Consider the following 13,681-nt stretch of genomic DNA (forward strand, 5'->3'; position numbering starts at 1 on the left):
TCTTCGACCTTGCCGCTCTGGATCCAAGGCGACTGTGCAATGTATGCCTTTCTTCCACAAACCTTAAGATTTCCAGATATTTTGGGAACTTCACCTAGTATGGATGAGAGTAAGCTTGATTTCCCCGAACCAACAGTACCACAAATAGCAATATTCATCCCATGAGAAATTTTGAAACTTATGTCTCTCAGCATCGGGATGGTAGAAGAGTCATCCCAAGAGAAAGCACCATTGCTAATTTCTACAGCCATATTTGAACTTCCACTAGGAATTCTCTCCACACTATCTTGCTGCAAATCATCAAGACAAAGGAAAGATGCAATCCTATCAAGAGATACCTTTGTCTGAACAATCATGGAGATTGTATCAGGAAGTTTGTATATCGGATTTTGCAGAATTCGAAAAGTTGCAAGAGCAGCTATTATCTTTCCCGATTCAAGAGGAATCTTCAGAAGCATACAAGCACCAAAAGCTGTTGCGGAAACAAAAGAAGGTGCAGCCCATAGAACAGAGCTGATAGCTGCCGAGTTATACACAAACTTCTTAAGCCACCCTGCTTCAATGCGTCTAAGGTCAAGAATCTTATGAAGAAACTTCATCTCCCATCCCTGAAGTTTAAGAATCCTCATGTTCAGTAAGACTTCCGCTGTTTTCTTCATCCTGTTATCTTTAGATTCCATTAAGTTCCCCTGAAACTTCTCTTCCAACTTTGCCAAGGGAATGTTTCCCAGCATAACCAAAAAAGTTGCAGCAAAAGCAGCAATGGATCCTAGCCCAAGACTTCTGTATAAGATCAGTAAGGCTAAACTGATTTGTAAGACAAGTATCCATGGATCATGCATATACCAACTGAAAGCACTGATTCTCTCAGCATCTACTGTCATGAGATTTATGATCTCACCACTACTGTGTCCTTGCATAGAATAACAGGGAAGTGTCAAGCCCTTTTCATAGATCATCGTAACCAGGACAGATCTCATTCCAATCCCAGCTTTCTGCAACCTGAAGTACCAATTCCTCCGAGCTTGGCATTCTACGAGCTTAGCAACAAAAAAAGTTGTCACTAAAACAAACCCTTCGTTTGTATATTGTCTTCGACCGTTCAGGTACTGAACGAAAGTATCCATGAGATACGGTGCAACGTAGCAAGAGACTGTGTAGAGAAAAGCAAACAGAGTTGACAAGAGAATATCTCGCCATACTGAAAAGAAGAGTGCCTTAATAAGCTTAAACGTGGTGATTCTTCTTTCACCATCGTCCCATTCAAGCTTACTCCTAAGTATCTCAAATAGTTTCTCAGCTCTGTCACTACTGTCAACTTGAGGAACATCCTCGCTGTCTATGATTTTCGCGTTTCCTAAGACAATCAAAGGACTCATCCAAGAGAAACTTACATGGCTTAGAAACCCAGCGTTCGAAAAAGGTGTAACAACCTCATCATCTTCGGCCTTATCCAACTGCACAGGAGTAGCCGCTCTAGTTTCACCTTCATTCAAGAAGGGTTCTTCGAGTATGTTGATCCTTTCACCTTCTCTTTGCTTCTGAAAACATGAATAGCAAAGAAACAACCCCATGCTAACGGCCACAACATCAGACAGTAAAAGGTGAACTGACACCAGTTCTTGCTTCTTGTATAGAGAAATGTCTACCAAAAGACGGTAGAAAGAAAACATAAAATAGAAAACCCACCAGACTCTAAGCAAAATAGGAAACTTTTGATCATGAGAATTGGTGGATAAACTACGAAGGTAGAAAGAGATGGCACCCCAAGAAAGGACTGTAAATAGATGATCTAAAATAACCATCAGTTCACTGCGATCCCAACCATTTGTATGCAGGTGGAAGCAACTTACCAACAACAAGACTGAATTCAAGGCAGAAAAAGACTCACAACATATAACGACCAGTTTCTTGTATGTTAAAGACATATCCTTAAATCTCTCACTCGTAAAACCATCACTATTGTCACAAGCCACCCTTTTCTTGTAAACACAGGAACCAAACATAACAAACAACAAAAGCAGATTGAAGAAAATGGAGAACATTGGAAAGTAATTGGAGTCGAGGAGGAGAAAATGGATAGTAATGTCCATTGCATAACTCTGTTTCATTAGGCAATGGAAACGAGAATAATTGTTCGAGTCTGTCACGATGGATAGTATATATATATAGAAAGACACTCGTCAATAAATATATTACTTGGAAGACAAATTCATCAGAGGGAATAAATTATAGTTCCTTGACGTCTCAACAACGTCCACCAATCAATTCCCAGAAACTCATAGTAAATTTCCGAACAGAATATTAATTTCCCGGGAACAAGCCAAGAAGACCAAGACCTCTCATCTTACCGTCACAAAAGGGACCTGGCTCTGTATTCGCTTTACCGTTTTTTCTACAACAATTTTCAACAGAAGCAGATGACACTTACAGAGAAATAGGTAGAGTTTTAATTGATTGTAGAAAGCAATCCAGGATCCTGACTGGTCTTGTTGTCATTTCCTATAAAGCTGTAGTTAGCAAAACAAAACTCAAGACAAATGATGAATCTTCGTTTTATTCCCAACAAGTCTGATCATAGAAACCATGGTTTAACCAAATAAACACTTACATACTAAACATAAAGTCTCTGCTAATCAGAAACCAACCACAGGAAACTCGAGTCTAGGGTTTCCGAGTTTTACATTCAAATCCCATCTTAATCAGTCAAATCTTATACAGAGAGACAAATGATCTGATTATGGAAATTTCATAAGTTCTACAGCTTCAATAACAGAAGAAGCCGAGAGAGAACAATGAAAAAGCCATTAACAACAAACAACAACAACTTTTTTAATCAGATTACATAATCCGACCACTCGGATATATGCGATGTCTGGTCCATAGTCAAACCAGGATCCTTATCATGCGTTTTCGGATTATCTTTACCACCAAGCAACCTCGCCGGATTCCCAACAGCCGTCGTACGAGGCGGCACATCTTTCAACACAACAGATCCAGCACCAATCTTAGCTCCTTCACCAATACTAATATTCCCCAAAATACAAGTCCCAGCTCCAATCAAAACCCCATCACCAATCTTAGGATGCCTATCACCACACTGTTTCCCAGTTCCTCCAAGCGTAACGTTATGAAGAATCGAAACATTGTTCCCAACAACCGCCGTCTCACCAATCACAATCGCCGTAGCGTGATCAAGCAAAATCCCAGTACCGATTTTAGCACCAGGGTGAAAATCAACGGCGAAGGCTTCAGAGACTCTGTTCTGAATCAACAAAGCTAAGATTTTGCGGTCTTGGGTCCAAAGCTCATGAGCAATACGATGAGCTTGACAAGCTAAGAAGCCTTTAAAGTGAAGGAAACAATGAACGTAGCTAATACAAGCTGGGTCTCTTTCTTTAACAGCTAGCAGATCTTGTTTCACAGATTCAACAATCTCGGGGCTTTCGTTGAGAACACTTGAGAACAAATCGAAAAGCGTGTTGCTTGGGAGATTCAAATTGCTGAGTTTAACGGATAAGGTATTGGCTAACGCAGCTTCTAAGGAACGTTGAGAGACGATTGAAGCGTGGTAATAGCCGGAGACGATTGGTTCTCTCTCGATGTCGGATTTAGCTTCGTCGCGGATCTTGGCCCATACGTCGTCGATCTCAGCGTCTCGGTCTAGGTCTTGAAGTAAAGGACGGGTGTGGAGGGTTCTGGTTTGGGTTCCATTGAAGGAGGAAGCAGAAGATGAGCGGAAGTAATTGATGTAACGAACATCGTCGTTGGTGGGATTGGAGGAATCGCGACGAGAGATCTGAGGTTTACCGGTACGGCAGGTGTCGATGCACGCAGCCATTGGAGGAGGAGAGGGAGGAGGATGTTGTGGTCGTTGTTTGAAGGTGGAGGAAACAAAAGAAGGGAGAAGGAAAGAGGAGGAAGAGTGACGATGAGGAAGATTATTGATGTGTGGTGAAGATGAACGGAGCATATATAGGGACATTGAGAAGTGGCGGCGACTTGTGACCGGCAACATTTTTTTTGCAATTTCTCTCGGCTTATGAAAAAGGTTGAAAATTTTGGGTTTGTTTAGGTCATAATCAGAAACCAAAATGGAAGGATGTAAACAAATTTATATATTTTGGTGTTTTCTTCTTTTGATCTGTCTCTCTCTCTTTCTCTCTTCCCTTCAGATTTGTTTCCTTTTAACATTTTCAAAATGCTTTATTTGTATTAAAACTAAAATGTGTTTACTGTGAAGACTGGCTACTGGCAAATAATTTATGAGAAATTCACAAACCTGAAATATAAATTAAAATGAATAAATAAAAATATGTGTTATTTAGTTAAAAATGTTGTGTAATTTTTCCTACCAAAAAAAAAAATGTTGTGTAATTTTTAGTTTTAAAAATAAATGGCATGACAATTTTTTTATATACTCCTTCCGTTTCAAAATATAGTATGTTTTAAGTAAAGCATGCAGATTAAGAAGTCTTTATATTTAACAAGTTCAACCAATCAAAAACAATACTCCATAATATAAAATACTAAACTAATCTTGCATTGAAATTTGAAAATATCTTATATTATGAAACAAAAAATTTCTCCAATACATCATATATTTTGAAGGGGAGTATATTTTTTTTCCTCGTGCAAATGAAATAATCAATTTTGAATACATGTCGACCTGTCGTAATAAAGTTAGCACCTTGTTTGGTTAAGATTATAATAATACCACATGTTTTTTTAGTCATTTTAATTGTGGTCAGAGTTTTATTTGTGTATATAAAAATAGTATTGTATAGTGGTATTTTGGGGGGAGTGAAGCTCATCAGCTCACTCATCACATGTTCATAATGTGACACCTACTTATTTGGTTACCCATTTTTATTTGTTTACTTATTATTTTTCCAAAAATAACAACGACTAGTCGACTACGAAAAATCAAACTAATTGTTAGCAAAAATTTATAGGGAAAATTATATTTTAAACCTTCAAAATGTAAATGAGTAGCATTTTAAACCTCAAAAAATTTTCATTAATACTATAAACTTTTTAAATGATTTTATTAACACTTTGGGTGTGAATGGTTGCAGCGGTCAGGGCGGCCAAATCTGTCTGCGGACTGGACCGCTTTTAATTTACCATTCAACAAATATAGTCCGCAATGGTACGGTCCAAATAAAGTAGAGATAAGACTGCTGCGGACCAACTGCGGACCGCTTTTGTATACAAATAGAGCTGGTCCGCAGCGGTCTGTAGTCCGCCCCAAAAATAGAGCGGTCCAGACCGCAGACAGATTTGACCGCCCTGACCGCAGTTACCATTCAAACCCTTTGAACTAGTCCTGGACATTCGGGTTTCGGGTTTTTGGGGTTTTCGGGTTTAGACATATAGAACCCGTTTGGGTTTTCTATACTTTCGGGTTCGGGTTCGGATATACCCAAACTCAATCGAACCATGAACAAAAAAAAAAAACTAATTTTTATTTTTTAAAAAATTTTAGAAACTTGTATATATATAAATATTTAACATTTCTTTTTGAGACAGAGAAACTGAAGTGGCAAAATGGTTAAAGATGCACCTGAAAATGTTCAAGGTTGTGGGTTCAAATCCCCTAGAATGCATATTTTTACATTTAATTCGGGTTAGTTCGGGTGGGCATTCGGGTTCGGGAATCCGAACCTCAGAAGTATTAAACCCGATCGGATTTTATACAATATCTGAACCCGAACCAAACCATCCACTTCGGGTCGGGTTCGGCTTCGGATTTCGGGTCCGGGTAATATGCCCAGGGCTACTTTGAACCTTCAAAATGATTTTACTAACACTTTAAACCTTCAATCTAACTTTCATGTTTGTACCGCCATAAAAAATAATGGAATAATAATATTCGTCAACGCGAAATGGTTAAACTATGTTGGTTTAATTTAAATTTTAATTAGTTTTAGTTTTTATAAATAAATAAAAAGAGAAAAAGATAAATTTGTATTCATCTTCATTGTAAACAAAACTTTTACAACGCCACTCTTCATATTATTAATCTTTTTAATAAATGTATTTCCTCTGGATTCTGATTAAATCGATTGACTTCTCATTGGAAACCAATAAATCTTCTAAATATGTTGTCGTCTTCAGTTACACATTTATCAAATGTTTGAATCTTACCTCTGATTTCTTATTTTTTTGTTTTGATATATTTTTTTTGTTTTTTAACTTTTTTTATCAACCGTAATAAATAATAAAAGAAAATAAATTAAACAAATATTTAAATCAAACAAGCATAGTTTAACTATTTTACGTTGGTGGATATAACTGTTCCGTCATTTTTAATAGCAGTGTAAATAAGAATGTTAGTTTTAAAGTTTAAAACGTTAGTAAAAACATTTTAAATGTTTATAGTGTTAGTGAAATAATCTTAAGATTTAAAATGCTACTCGATGATACTTTGAAGGTTAAAATGTGATTTTCCCAAAATTTATAACTAATTCGAGAATAATATGAACCAACCTTGGTGATTTTATGTTAAAGAAAAAAAAAAGAGTGACGTATGTAATGACATTATTTAGTTTGGCTATAGATCCGTGAAGCCATCTTCTTCTTCTTGTCTTCCTATTTTCAAGCCAAGGTCAGCTGAATTTAATCATCTCTCTCTCTCCAATCAATTCACTTATCTTATCAATTTGTTTTCAACTAATATAGGATTAGACAGTGATATTTAGCTATTAGTGACTTACTTAATCATATATATATATCCAAGTGAGATGATTTGAAAAGGAAATTAAAAAATCTTTAATGGGATAAGAAATATATTTTATTTTACTAACTGCCATCCCAAACAACAAGGGGAAAAAAACCCAAAACACAAAGGTGTGTGTTTTTTTTCTTCTTTTTCTAAGAACAATTGGTATTATAAAAACGCAAAAAAAAAAAGCTATAAATATAAAATGGCACATCAATGACAATGAGGACCCCTCCAATAATTTCCCGACAAATTATGTATGAGTCTCAAAATAATACAGTTTGCTAAAACCACAAGAAAGAAAAAGAAAATGGAACTTATGTTTTTTTTTTTTGGGCGTACGAGAGTATATATTTTGCTTCCTTTCAATTTCAGCCGTTGAAAGAACTGTCTCTTCGAGTGTTGAAAAAACATAACTCTGTTTGCTTGATGCTTCTTATATAACGATTGGGATTAGACTATTAGTAAACAACAAGACTTACTAAATTAGAATTGATTTCAGGATATATATATATCACGAATCAATTACAGCTAAATTCCATAATACACAGTTGCAAAAATAGTAAATTTTAGGTGATAGTAGTATAGTATAGTACTAGTTCATATCAGTGTGTATCGTCACGTCACATATTTAATCCAGAATGAGAATTTTGGTATATAAATCGTAGAAGAAGAAGAAGAAGAAGAAGAAAAAAGCACAGTTTTTTACTTCAATTTAAATGTAAGATCTTAACTAAAACTTTATAGGGTCGGTCAATATGTACAAAAGTTTAAGCATTTGTTGATGCAAATACGATTTCACTATGTAATGCAAGAAGCACAACCCAATATGATACTACTGTTTCAATTTTTATTATAGAATCTATCTCTCGTACATATAAAGACTATTGACGCTGTGGTTATGTATGATTCATTCCAGTAGTACTACTACTACTGGTTTATTCGAGTTTTTTAAGAGAAACTCAAACTATAGTCGAAATTAAATAAAAATGGACGGTCCGTGTTTGGTATATCGTGGGAATATGCCTTATTTAACTTTAGCGACTATTATATAACAGCCACATCATTGTCTCATCCACTTACCTAAATAAAATTCAATTTTGGCGACTATTCTTTTCTTTTTTTCAGGTCAAGGGATGATAGATGATTCATACGATGAATGAATTGAATCACTTACGAAGCCAAATACTATGGCATTTATCATAAAGTTGTATGTAATGACTGTGCGTGGAAAAGAATATTCTTCAAGTTTTGGGGTTGAAAATTTCTGCATAATCCAAACAATTTAAAGCTATGATTGTTAGATTTGGCTGCTTAGAAATGTGACGTATCGCCGCCCTAAACCACTGACTCTTAGTATCCTTAGTTCCATATGTGTTATGTCGGACTGGCCATCTAGTTGAGTTTGTTGTTCTACAGCTTCAGTTCAGGTCTTCAAGAGTGGGCGATGAACCTCCTTGTTTTTTTACAATAAAATCATCGGAGTATTAAACCGAATACTTTGATGTAGGTAATGACACTTACAACTCGTGACACACTATAGGTATTATTCAGATGGTGTCTAAGTCTAATCCTAAAGACTAGCCAGCTTTTGCTTCAAAGACGAGCAAATTCGCTCACCTTTATAATATTTATAGACTCAACCTTATCTACCAAGTACCAACCCAGAGATCAGCAAGGCAGACCTACCAGCTTGGAATGCTCAAAGAAAAAGAAAAAAAATAATTTCCCCTATTGAGTTTGTGAATGAACTTATGCGTTAATTACAAGAATTTCAAGATTCCAACGTTCTGATTTATAAGAACTCCAAGTTGGGTGTGTATCATATTATTACTTAGTCATACTTATATTGAAAGAAAGATTCCACTTCAAATACAATAAAGAAAACAATTTGATCATAACAGCAATTAGTAAAACAAAAAACAAATTCCTTTGAACTTGCTTAATTGAAGATATATGTTCATCAACTAAGAACCAAGCATCGCTAAAGATTCCAAACTTTGCTAGGACCAGATAATACAACTTACATTTTTCATTACAAAGGCTCTCTCTCAAAAAGATGATAACAAGGCTTACCAGTTCTAAGCAATGTGGTTGATCTCTGAAACAGTCTATTCATTCAATGCAAAACGCCCATCCACCTCTGAGGAAGAAAAAAACATTATTTTGGTTCAGAACAAGAAGAGCAAGATTGTAATTTGATGAAGATTCTTGGTGTGGGTAAGTACACACAGGATTCAGTTGGAGCCTATTTGCAGAATTTTCACTAACTAAACACATCAGTTTGAGGCTGTATTCAGAATGCAGGAAAGAGGAATGAGATTTATATTGTTACCATTATAGTTACGTTTGTTGTTCAGAGCTTCACTTCAACATCAACACCAGCAGGAAGATCAAGTTGCATCAAAGAATCGATAGTTTGAGCAGTAGGGTAGAGAATATCAATCATGCGCTGGTGTGTCCGGATTTCGAAATGGAACCTAGCGTCCTTGTGAACGTGAGGAGACTTGAGAACACAGTAGATACGCTTCTTGGTTGGCAATGGAACAGGACCCATTGTCTTAGCATTGGTATTTCTCGCAGCGTCAAGTATCTGCTTGCATGAATCCTCAATAAGAGGCACCCAGTATGATCTAAGCTTGATCCTAATCTTTTGCTTTGGCGCCATCTGCTAACACAAAAACAAATCAACTTCACCAAAGAAATACAAAACTCTGGTGTGGGGGAATCCTATTGAAATACAGTAAGAACATTCACACAAATGAGGCTTTTAAGTGCTGTGAAAACGAAGTGAACCAAGAAAAGTCAATGAATTGGACAAAGATGGACATAGAAAACACAAACTATAACATATCGTTGGAACAACCTGCTGCGTATCAATTTCTATTAGTAGTGAGCTCTAACAGCAATAGACATAAAAGTTACAACACACATTATATAAGACTATTGATAACGCTGTGAAAACGTAGCAAACCAACAAAAAAAGGCTAGTGATTTGACGAAGATGGACATAGATAAGCTAGAAGACACCAATGCATAAAGTATCAATCTCTAGTAAGTGAGCTCTGAAAGCAATGGACTTTACAAAAGCAATGGACTTTTACCTTATCTGCGTCAACACTGATGGAGGAAGAACTCGGAACCTGAGAATAATCACACAGACACACAAACAAAAGAATGTATTAAGAGAATTACATCAAAAAAGCTCGGAATTTGATTCCCAAATCGAAGAAGAGTGTACCTCAGAGGGTTCATCGAGAATTTCTGGGGTAGGATCTAGGGTTTCAGGAACAGCGAATAGCTTCGAAAACGAGATGGAAGGTTTGGTGAGAACGGAGGAAGTAAGGCCGCTATGGGTAGAAGAAGATGAAGGTAGGAGAGAGACTTTGAGTTTCGTAGAAGAAGGCGAAGAGTTTGGAATGACGAATGATGGTAACAGAAGCGAAGATACAGTAGAAACCGCCATTGAATTAGCCGAACAAAGGATTCGATTTCTCTTCTTCCTCTTCTTCTTAAGGTTTGAAGGGTGAGGTTTCTTCTTCAGCTGTTTTTGTTTGGTTTCGAGGGTTATCCAATTTTATCCAAAACCTTTTTTTTTTTTTTTTTGTATATTTTCTAAGTGATGAGATATTATTTATCCGAAGCCCATTTAGCAAAAAAAAGGCCTACATTTATTATTAATAATCGTTGGCCCAATAGTAAAACCATAACAATGACAACCAAATTCTTTTGGTCGATGTTTTTTTTTTGTCGTGGATTGTTGTTAACTAAAGTATTTTCTCGAAATTTCTTTAAATTTTCTACAAATATCTTTGAAAAATTCAACTCACAAAATTTTCTTCGAATAAAACGACAAATAAATCTAATAAAATATGCAGTAGATGTGGAAAAGAATGTACATATAAGACAATCAACTCGTTGATAAATATTGGATAAAATCATAAAATATTAATCCACTAAAAATATTACTATAAATCAAGGAAACAATATAATTAGTGCTTTTTCCTCACTATTCTCACAATGATGCAATTGATGGTTTTATTGCTACAATCTTTTGGTTGGGGGTCTCTCACCAATTTAGATTTGAGATTCGTAGAAAACTCATCCGTGTGACTGATAGGTGTCTTCTTGATATGTACATTTTTTTGTTTGAGTTTTGAGTTCTCTACACATCCACGATTCAAAACCACCTATGGTGTGTGCAACTGATGTTTTAATTTTACGTTACATGTTTGATCCATAATCTCATACTGAAAGAAAAAGAAAAAAAAGTTACAAATCCAAAGCCTAACAAATAACAATTAACATGATGATAGCAATGCAATTAAGAGAAAATGACTTGAACCAATAAAAAGAAAAAAAAAAAGAGACAATGACATCTTCTAAGAATTATTGTCCACACGCCCTTACTATTCATAGACCAATCATCCCTCACAGTCGTTTGTATTCTGCTTATACATACATATACTTCATACTTGTCTCGATCATAAGCATATTTCATCATTAGCTCATACCCAAGTTAATATATCATGATACCTTCTTGCATAATTGTCATCTATAGCTTTGACGATTTAGACATATAATTCCGAATTAAATCAAAACTTATAACAAGTTTGGAAAACTAAATTTATATGAAATCTTTAGCCAATAAAATGCCAAAAGGAAGCATAGATTATTAGTTGACAAACAAACAAAATTAGGAACATTGATATTTTTCTTTTCGATCCACATAATTGGGAAAACCATACTCCACACGTGGCATGCAGATGAAGAACAAGGGGTAGCTTGGTCAAATCATCCCCAGATGCTCATTGGCACAAATATCTACCAATCAACTTCTATATATACCAAAAGCCGTTGAGTGTAAAGCTTTGCACAAACCACACTTAACTTTGCTCATTCCTTCTTACTTTTTCTTCTTATAATCTTCACCATTCACTCACAACACAAAGCCAGAGAGCGATGGATCAAATAAAACCGGAGTTTCTGAAGAGATTGACGAAGTTCATAGTAGTTTCGATATGGGTTTTATCTCTTTTAGTCACCCACAACTTCTATTTATACAGATTCACGATTCAACTCGTAACACATGCAGTAGATAAGAACTACATGTTCCTCCTCTGCAATGGTCTCTTAGTGGTTGTTGCAAAGTGCTCTGGTTTGAACGTTTCGTCAAAACCAATAGAGACAAGTAATGCTAATAAAACTTTTGATTATCAAGATTTCAAGAGTTACGGTACGATACTGGAACTGGAGTATAACTGTGCTGATGGAATAGGAGGAACAGAGTCCTTTCTTGCAGAGGAAGTTACAACTATTGAAGAAGTTACAAAACATCAAGAAACCGAAGAAGATGACGACGAAGAGGACGACACATTAGCGGATAATGATGGAGATGAAGTGTGTGATCTTCGTGAGGAAGAAGAACAAGATGACGTAGAATTGTTGACATCTACGGAGGAGGAGGAGATGAATAAGAAGTTCGATGAGTTTATCAGAAAGATGAAGGAAGAGCTTAGAATCGAAGCTAGACGTCATTTAATCCTTGTTTGAGTTCTTAGTTTAAATTAGTTTCGTTAAAATAAATATTGCATGCAACTTGCTCATTCGTATAGAGCGAGATTCCTAGCTTCATCTACTGGCCTTTGTACTTTTGATCAAAGGCATCTCTTATAATGAAATAATTTTTCTATCTAATTCTCGCATTACATTTTTTATTAAACATTCTATCTTATGTTATATACATTTCTATGTGCAAAAAATGAAACGATCATCAAACAAACATGTGTAATAGGGTAGGGATCCACATTCATATACAATTAATTTAACATTTGACCATACATAAACACATAAACATACAACTATATATGTACACATATAACATATGTATCGATCTCCATTATTAATTCTATATAGCCTAGACTGATGTACTACATGTTTTTAGCGGTGCGTTGTCTGCACCCGATGGTTTCGGGGAATAATGTTGTCTATGCACACGTGTACCAATAAATTTTCAACCTTAAAGAAAAAAATGTATGATGGATATATTTATATTTCAGATTCAGGACGATGTGCTTTCGTATAACATTGTACATTTAATGGCTTAATCTATTCCTGATTTCATTTCTTGGCTAGTTGATTATCGTTTGAATGTTTACTTTTCTTGATCTGATAATAACTTTTTTAATATGAAAAATGTTTTTTTTTTTAAATATCAGTTACGTTACCATGATGCCAAAGATTGAACCGATGAAATCTTATGAAATATCAGGGGCACACCTAACAATGGTGCAAATACGGTTCTGGTAAAATTAAAATGTACATACATATGCATTTATCTCTGTTACTATTAGCCAACTCTAAAATGATAACTTCAAGAGACTTTAGTAGTAGACTTATTACAATATTAATGTTTTATGTTACGTCAAAATGATGTATAGTGTGTTCATATATTTAATCCCATGATCCATCAATCCATATGTTGCAAATAGTGGAAACAATTATCAACGAATAATCGAATCTTTATTTATTTTTTATTTTTTTTAAAAAGGGAATATATGAGTTTGCTTTGAAGACTCCATAGATTCTCGGCTCTTCTGCTTTTACGTTTTTTTTTCTTCTCCATACCTCTTTTTTCAGTTTTTCCACTATCCTTCCTAGCTAGTCCTACCTATCCACCACCAGTCTCCAAAATAAATATTTATTTTGAATATTAAAAAATGGAGTTACTGTGAAGTTTATTTAGAATCTTCTAGTCGACATATATAGCGTTAGGATTTCACTTATTTTATAACCGTTTCAACTATATTAGCGATCACGTTCCATTTTATTTGATATATAATATCTTTTCTCTAGGCCTTTCGAGAGGTTGTTACTCAAAAAGAAAATTTGATTTTGACTAATTCAATTTATCAACCTGACAAAACAAAAAGAAATAATAATTAATAACCAAACTAT

The 13,681-nt window shown here is 35.2% G+C and overlaps 4 protein-coding genes across 4 annotated transcripts in view; 1 reads left to right on the forward strand and 3 right to left on the reverse strand.

Annotated features, from left to right (window-relative positions):
• Window positions 1-2,454, reverse strand: part of LOC104748165 (ABC transporter C family member 7-like) — a gene marked incomplete at its 3' end in the record, with an annotated part of 5,618 nt that extends 3,164 nt beyond the window's left edge. The window contains exon 1 of the mRNA XM_019236672.1: window positions 9-2,454. Coding sequence (XP_019092217.1) covers window positions 9-2,111 — 2,103 coding nt within the window. The remainder of the gene's footprint in view (window positions 1-8) is intronic.
• On the reverse strand, window positions 2,542-4,157 carry LOC104745542 (serine acetyltransferase 3, mitochondrial-like). The gene has a single exon (XM_010466808.2). The coding sequence runs from the start codon at window positions 4,016-4,018 to the stop codon at window positions 2,837-2,839; it is 1,182 nt and encodes a 393-aa protein (XP_010465110.1). The 5' UTR covers window positions 4,019-4,157; the 3' UTR covers window positions 2,542-2,836.
• LOC104745547 (30S ribosomal protein S10, chloroplastic) lies at window positions 8,598-10,292 on the reverse strand. The gene is made up of 4 exons (XM_010466813.2): window positions 9,966-10,292; window positions 9,829-9,867; window positions 9,060-9,392; window positions 8,598-8,867 (listed from the first exon to the last, which is right to left on the reverse strand). Exons 1-3 carry the CDS (start codon window positions 10,188-10,190, stop codon window positions 9,081-9,083), a joined length of 576 nt encoding a protein of 191 aa, XP_010465115.1. The 5' UTR covers window positions 10,191-10,292; the 3' UTR covers window positions 8,598-8,867; window positions 9,060-9,080.
• Window positions 11,616-12,314, forward strand: LOC104745548. Its single transcript, XM_010466814.2, has one exon. It carries the CDS (start codon window positions 11,687-11,689, stop codon window positions 12,275-12,277), a length of 591 nt encoding a protein of 196 aa, XP_010465116.1. The 5' UTR covers window positions 11,616-11,686; the 3' UTR covers window positions 12,278-12,314.

This window comes from Camelina sativa, chromosome 15 (assembly GCF_000633955.1).
Source record: "Camelina sativa cultivar DH55 chromosome 15, Cs, whole genome shotgun sequence".
Taxonomy (NCBI): domain Eukaryota; kingdom Viridiplantae; phylum Streptophyta; class Magnoliopsida; order Brassicales; family Brassicaceae; genus Camelina; species Camelina sativa.

Bases quoted from the DNA above. Each gene is read 5' to 3' on its own strand.
- LOC104745542 (XM_010466808.2), bottom strand. From the start codon at position 4,018: ATGTTGCCGGTCACAAGTCGCCGCCACTTCTCAATGTCCCTATATATG.
- LOC104745547 (XM_010466813.2), bottom strand. From the start codon at position 10,190: ATGGCGGTTTCTACTGTATCTTCGCTTCTGTTACCATCATTCGTCATT. The intron at 9,868-9,965 runs GTACACTCTTCT...GATTATTCTCAG, and splicing joins TTCTCGATGAACCCTCTGAG to GTTCCGAGTTCTTCCTCCAT. The intron at 9,393-9,828 runs GTAAAAGTCCAT...TTGTGTTAGCAG, and splicing joins TCAGTGTTGACGCAGATAAG to ATGGCGCCAAAGCAAAAGAT.
- LOC104745548 (XM_010466814.2), top strand. From the start codon at position 11,687: ATGGATCAAATAAAACCGGAGTTTCTGAAGAGATTGACGAAGTTCATA.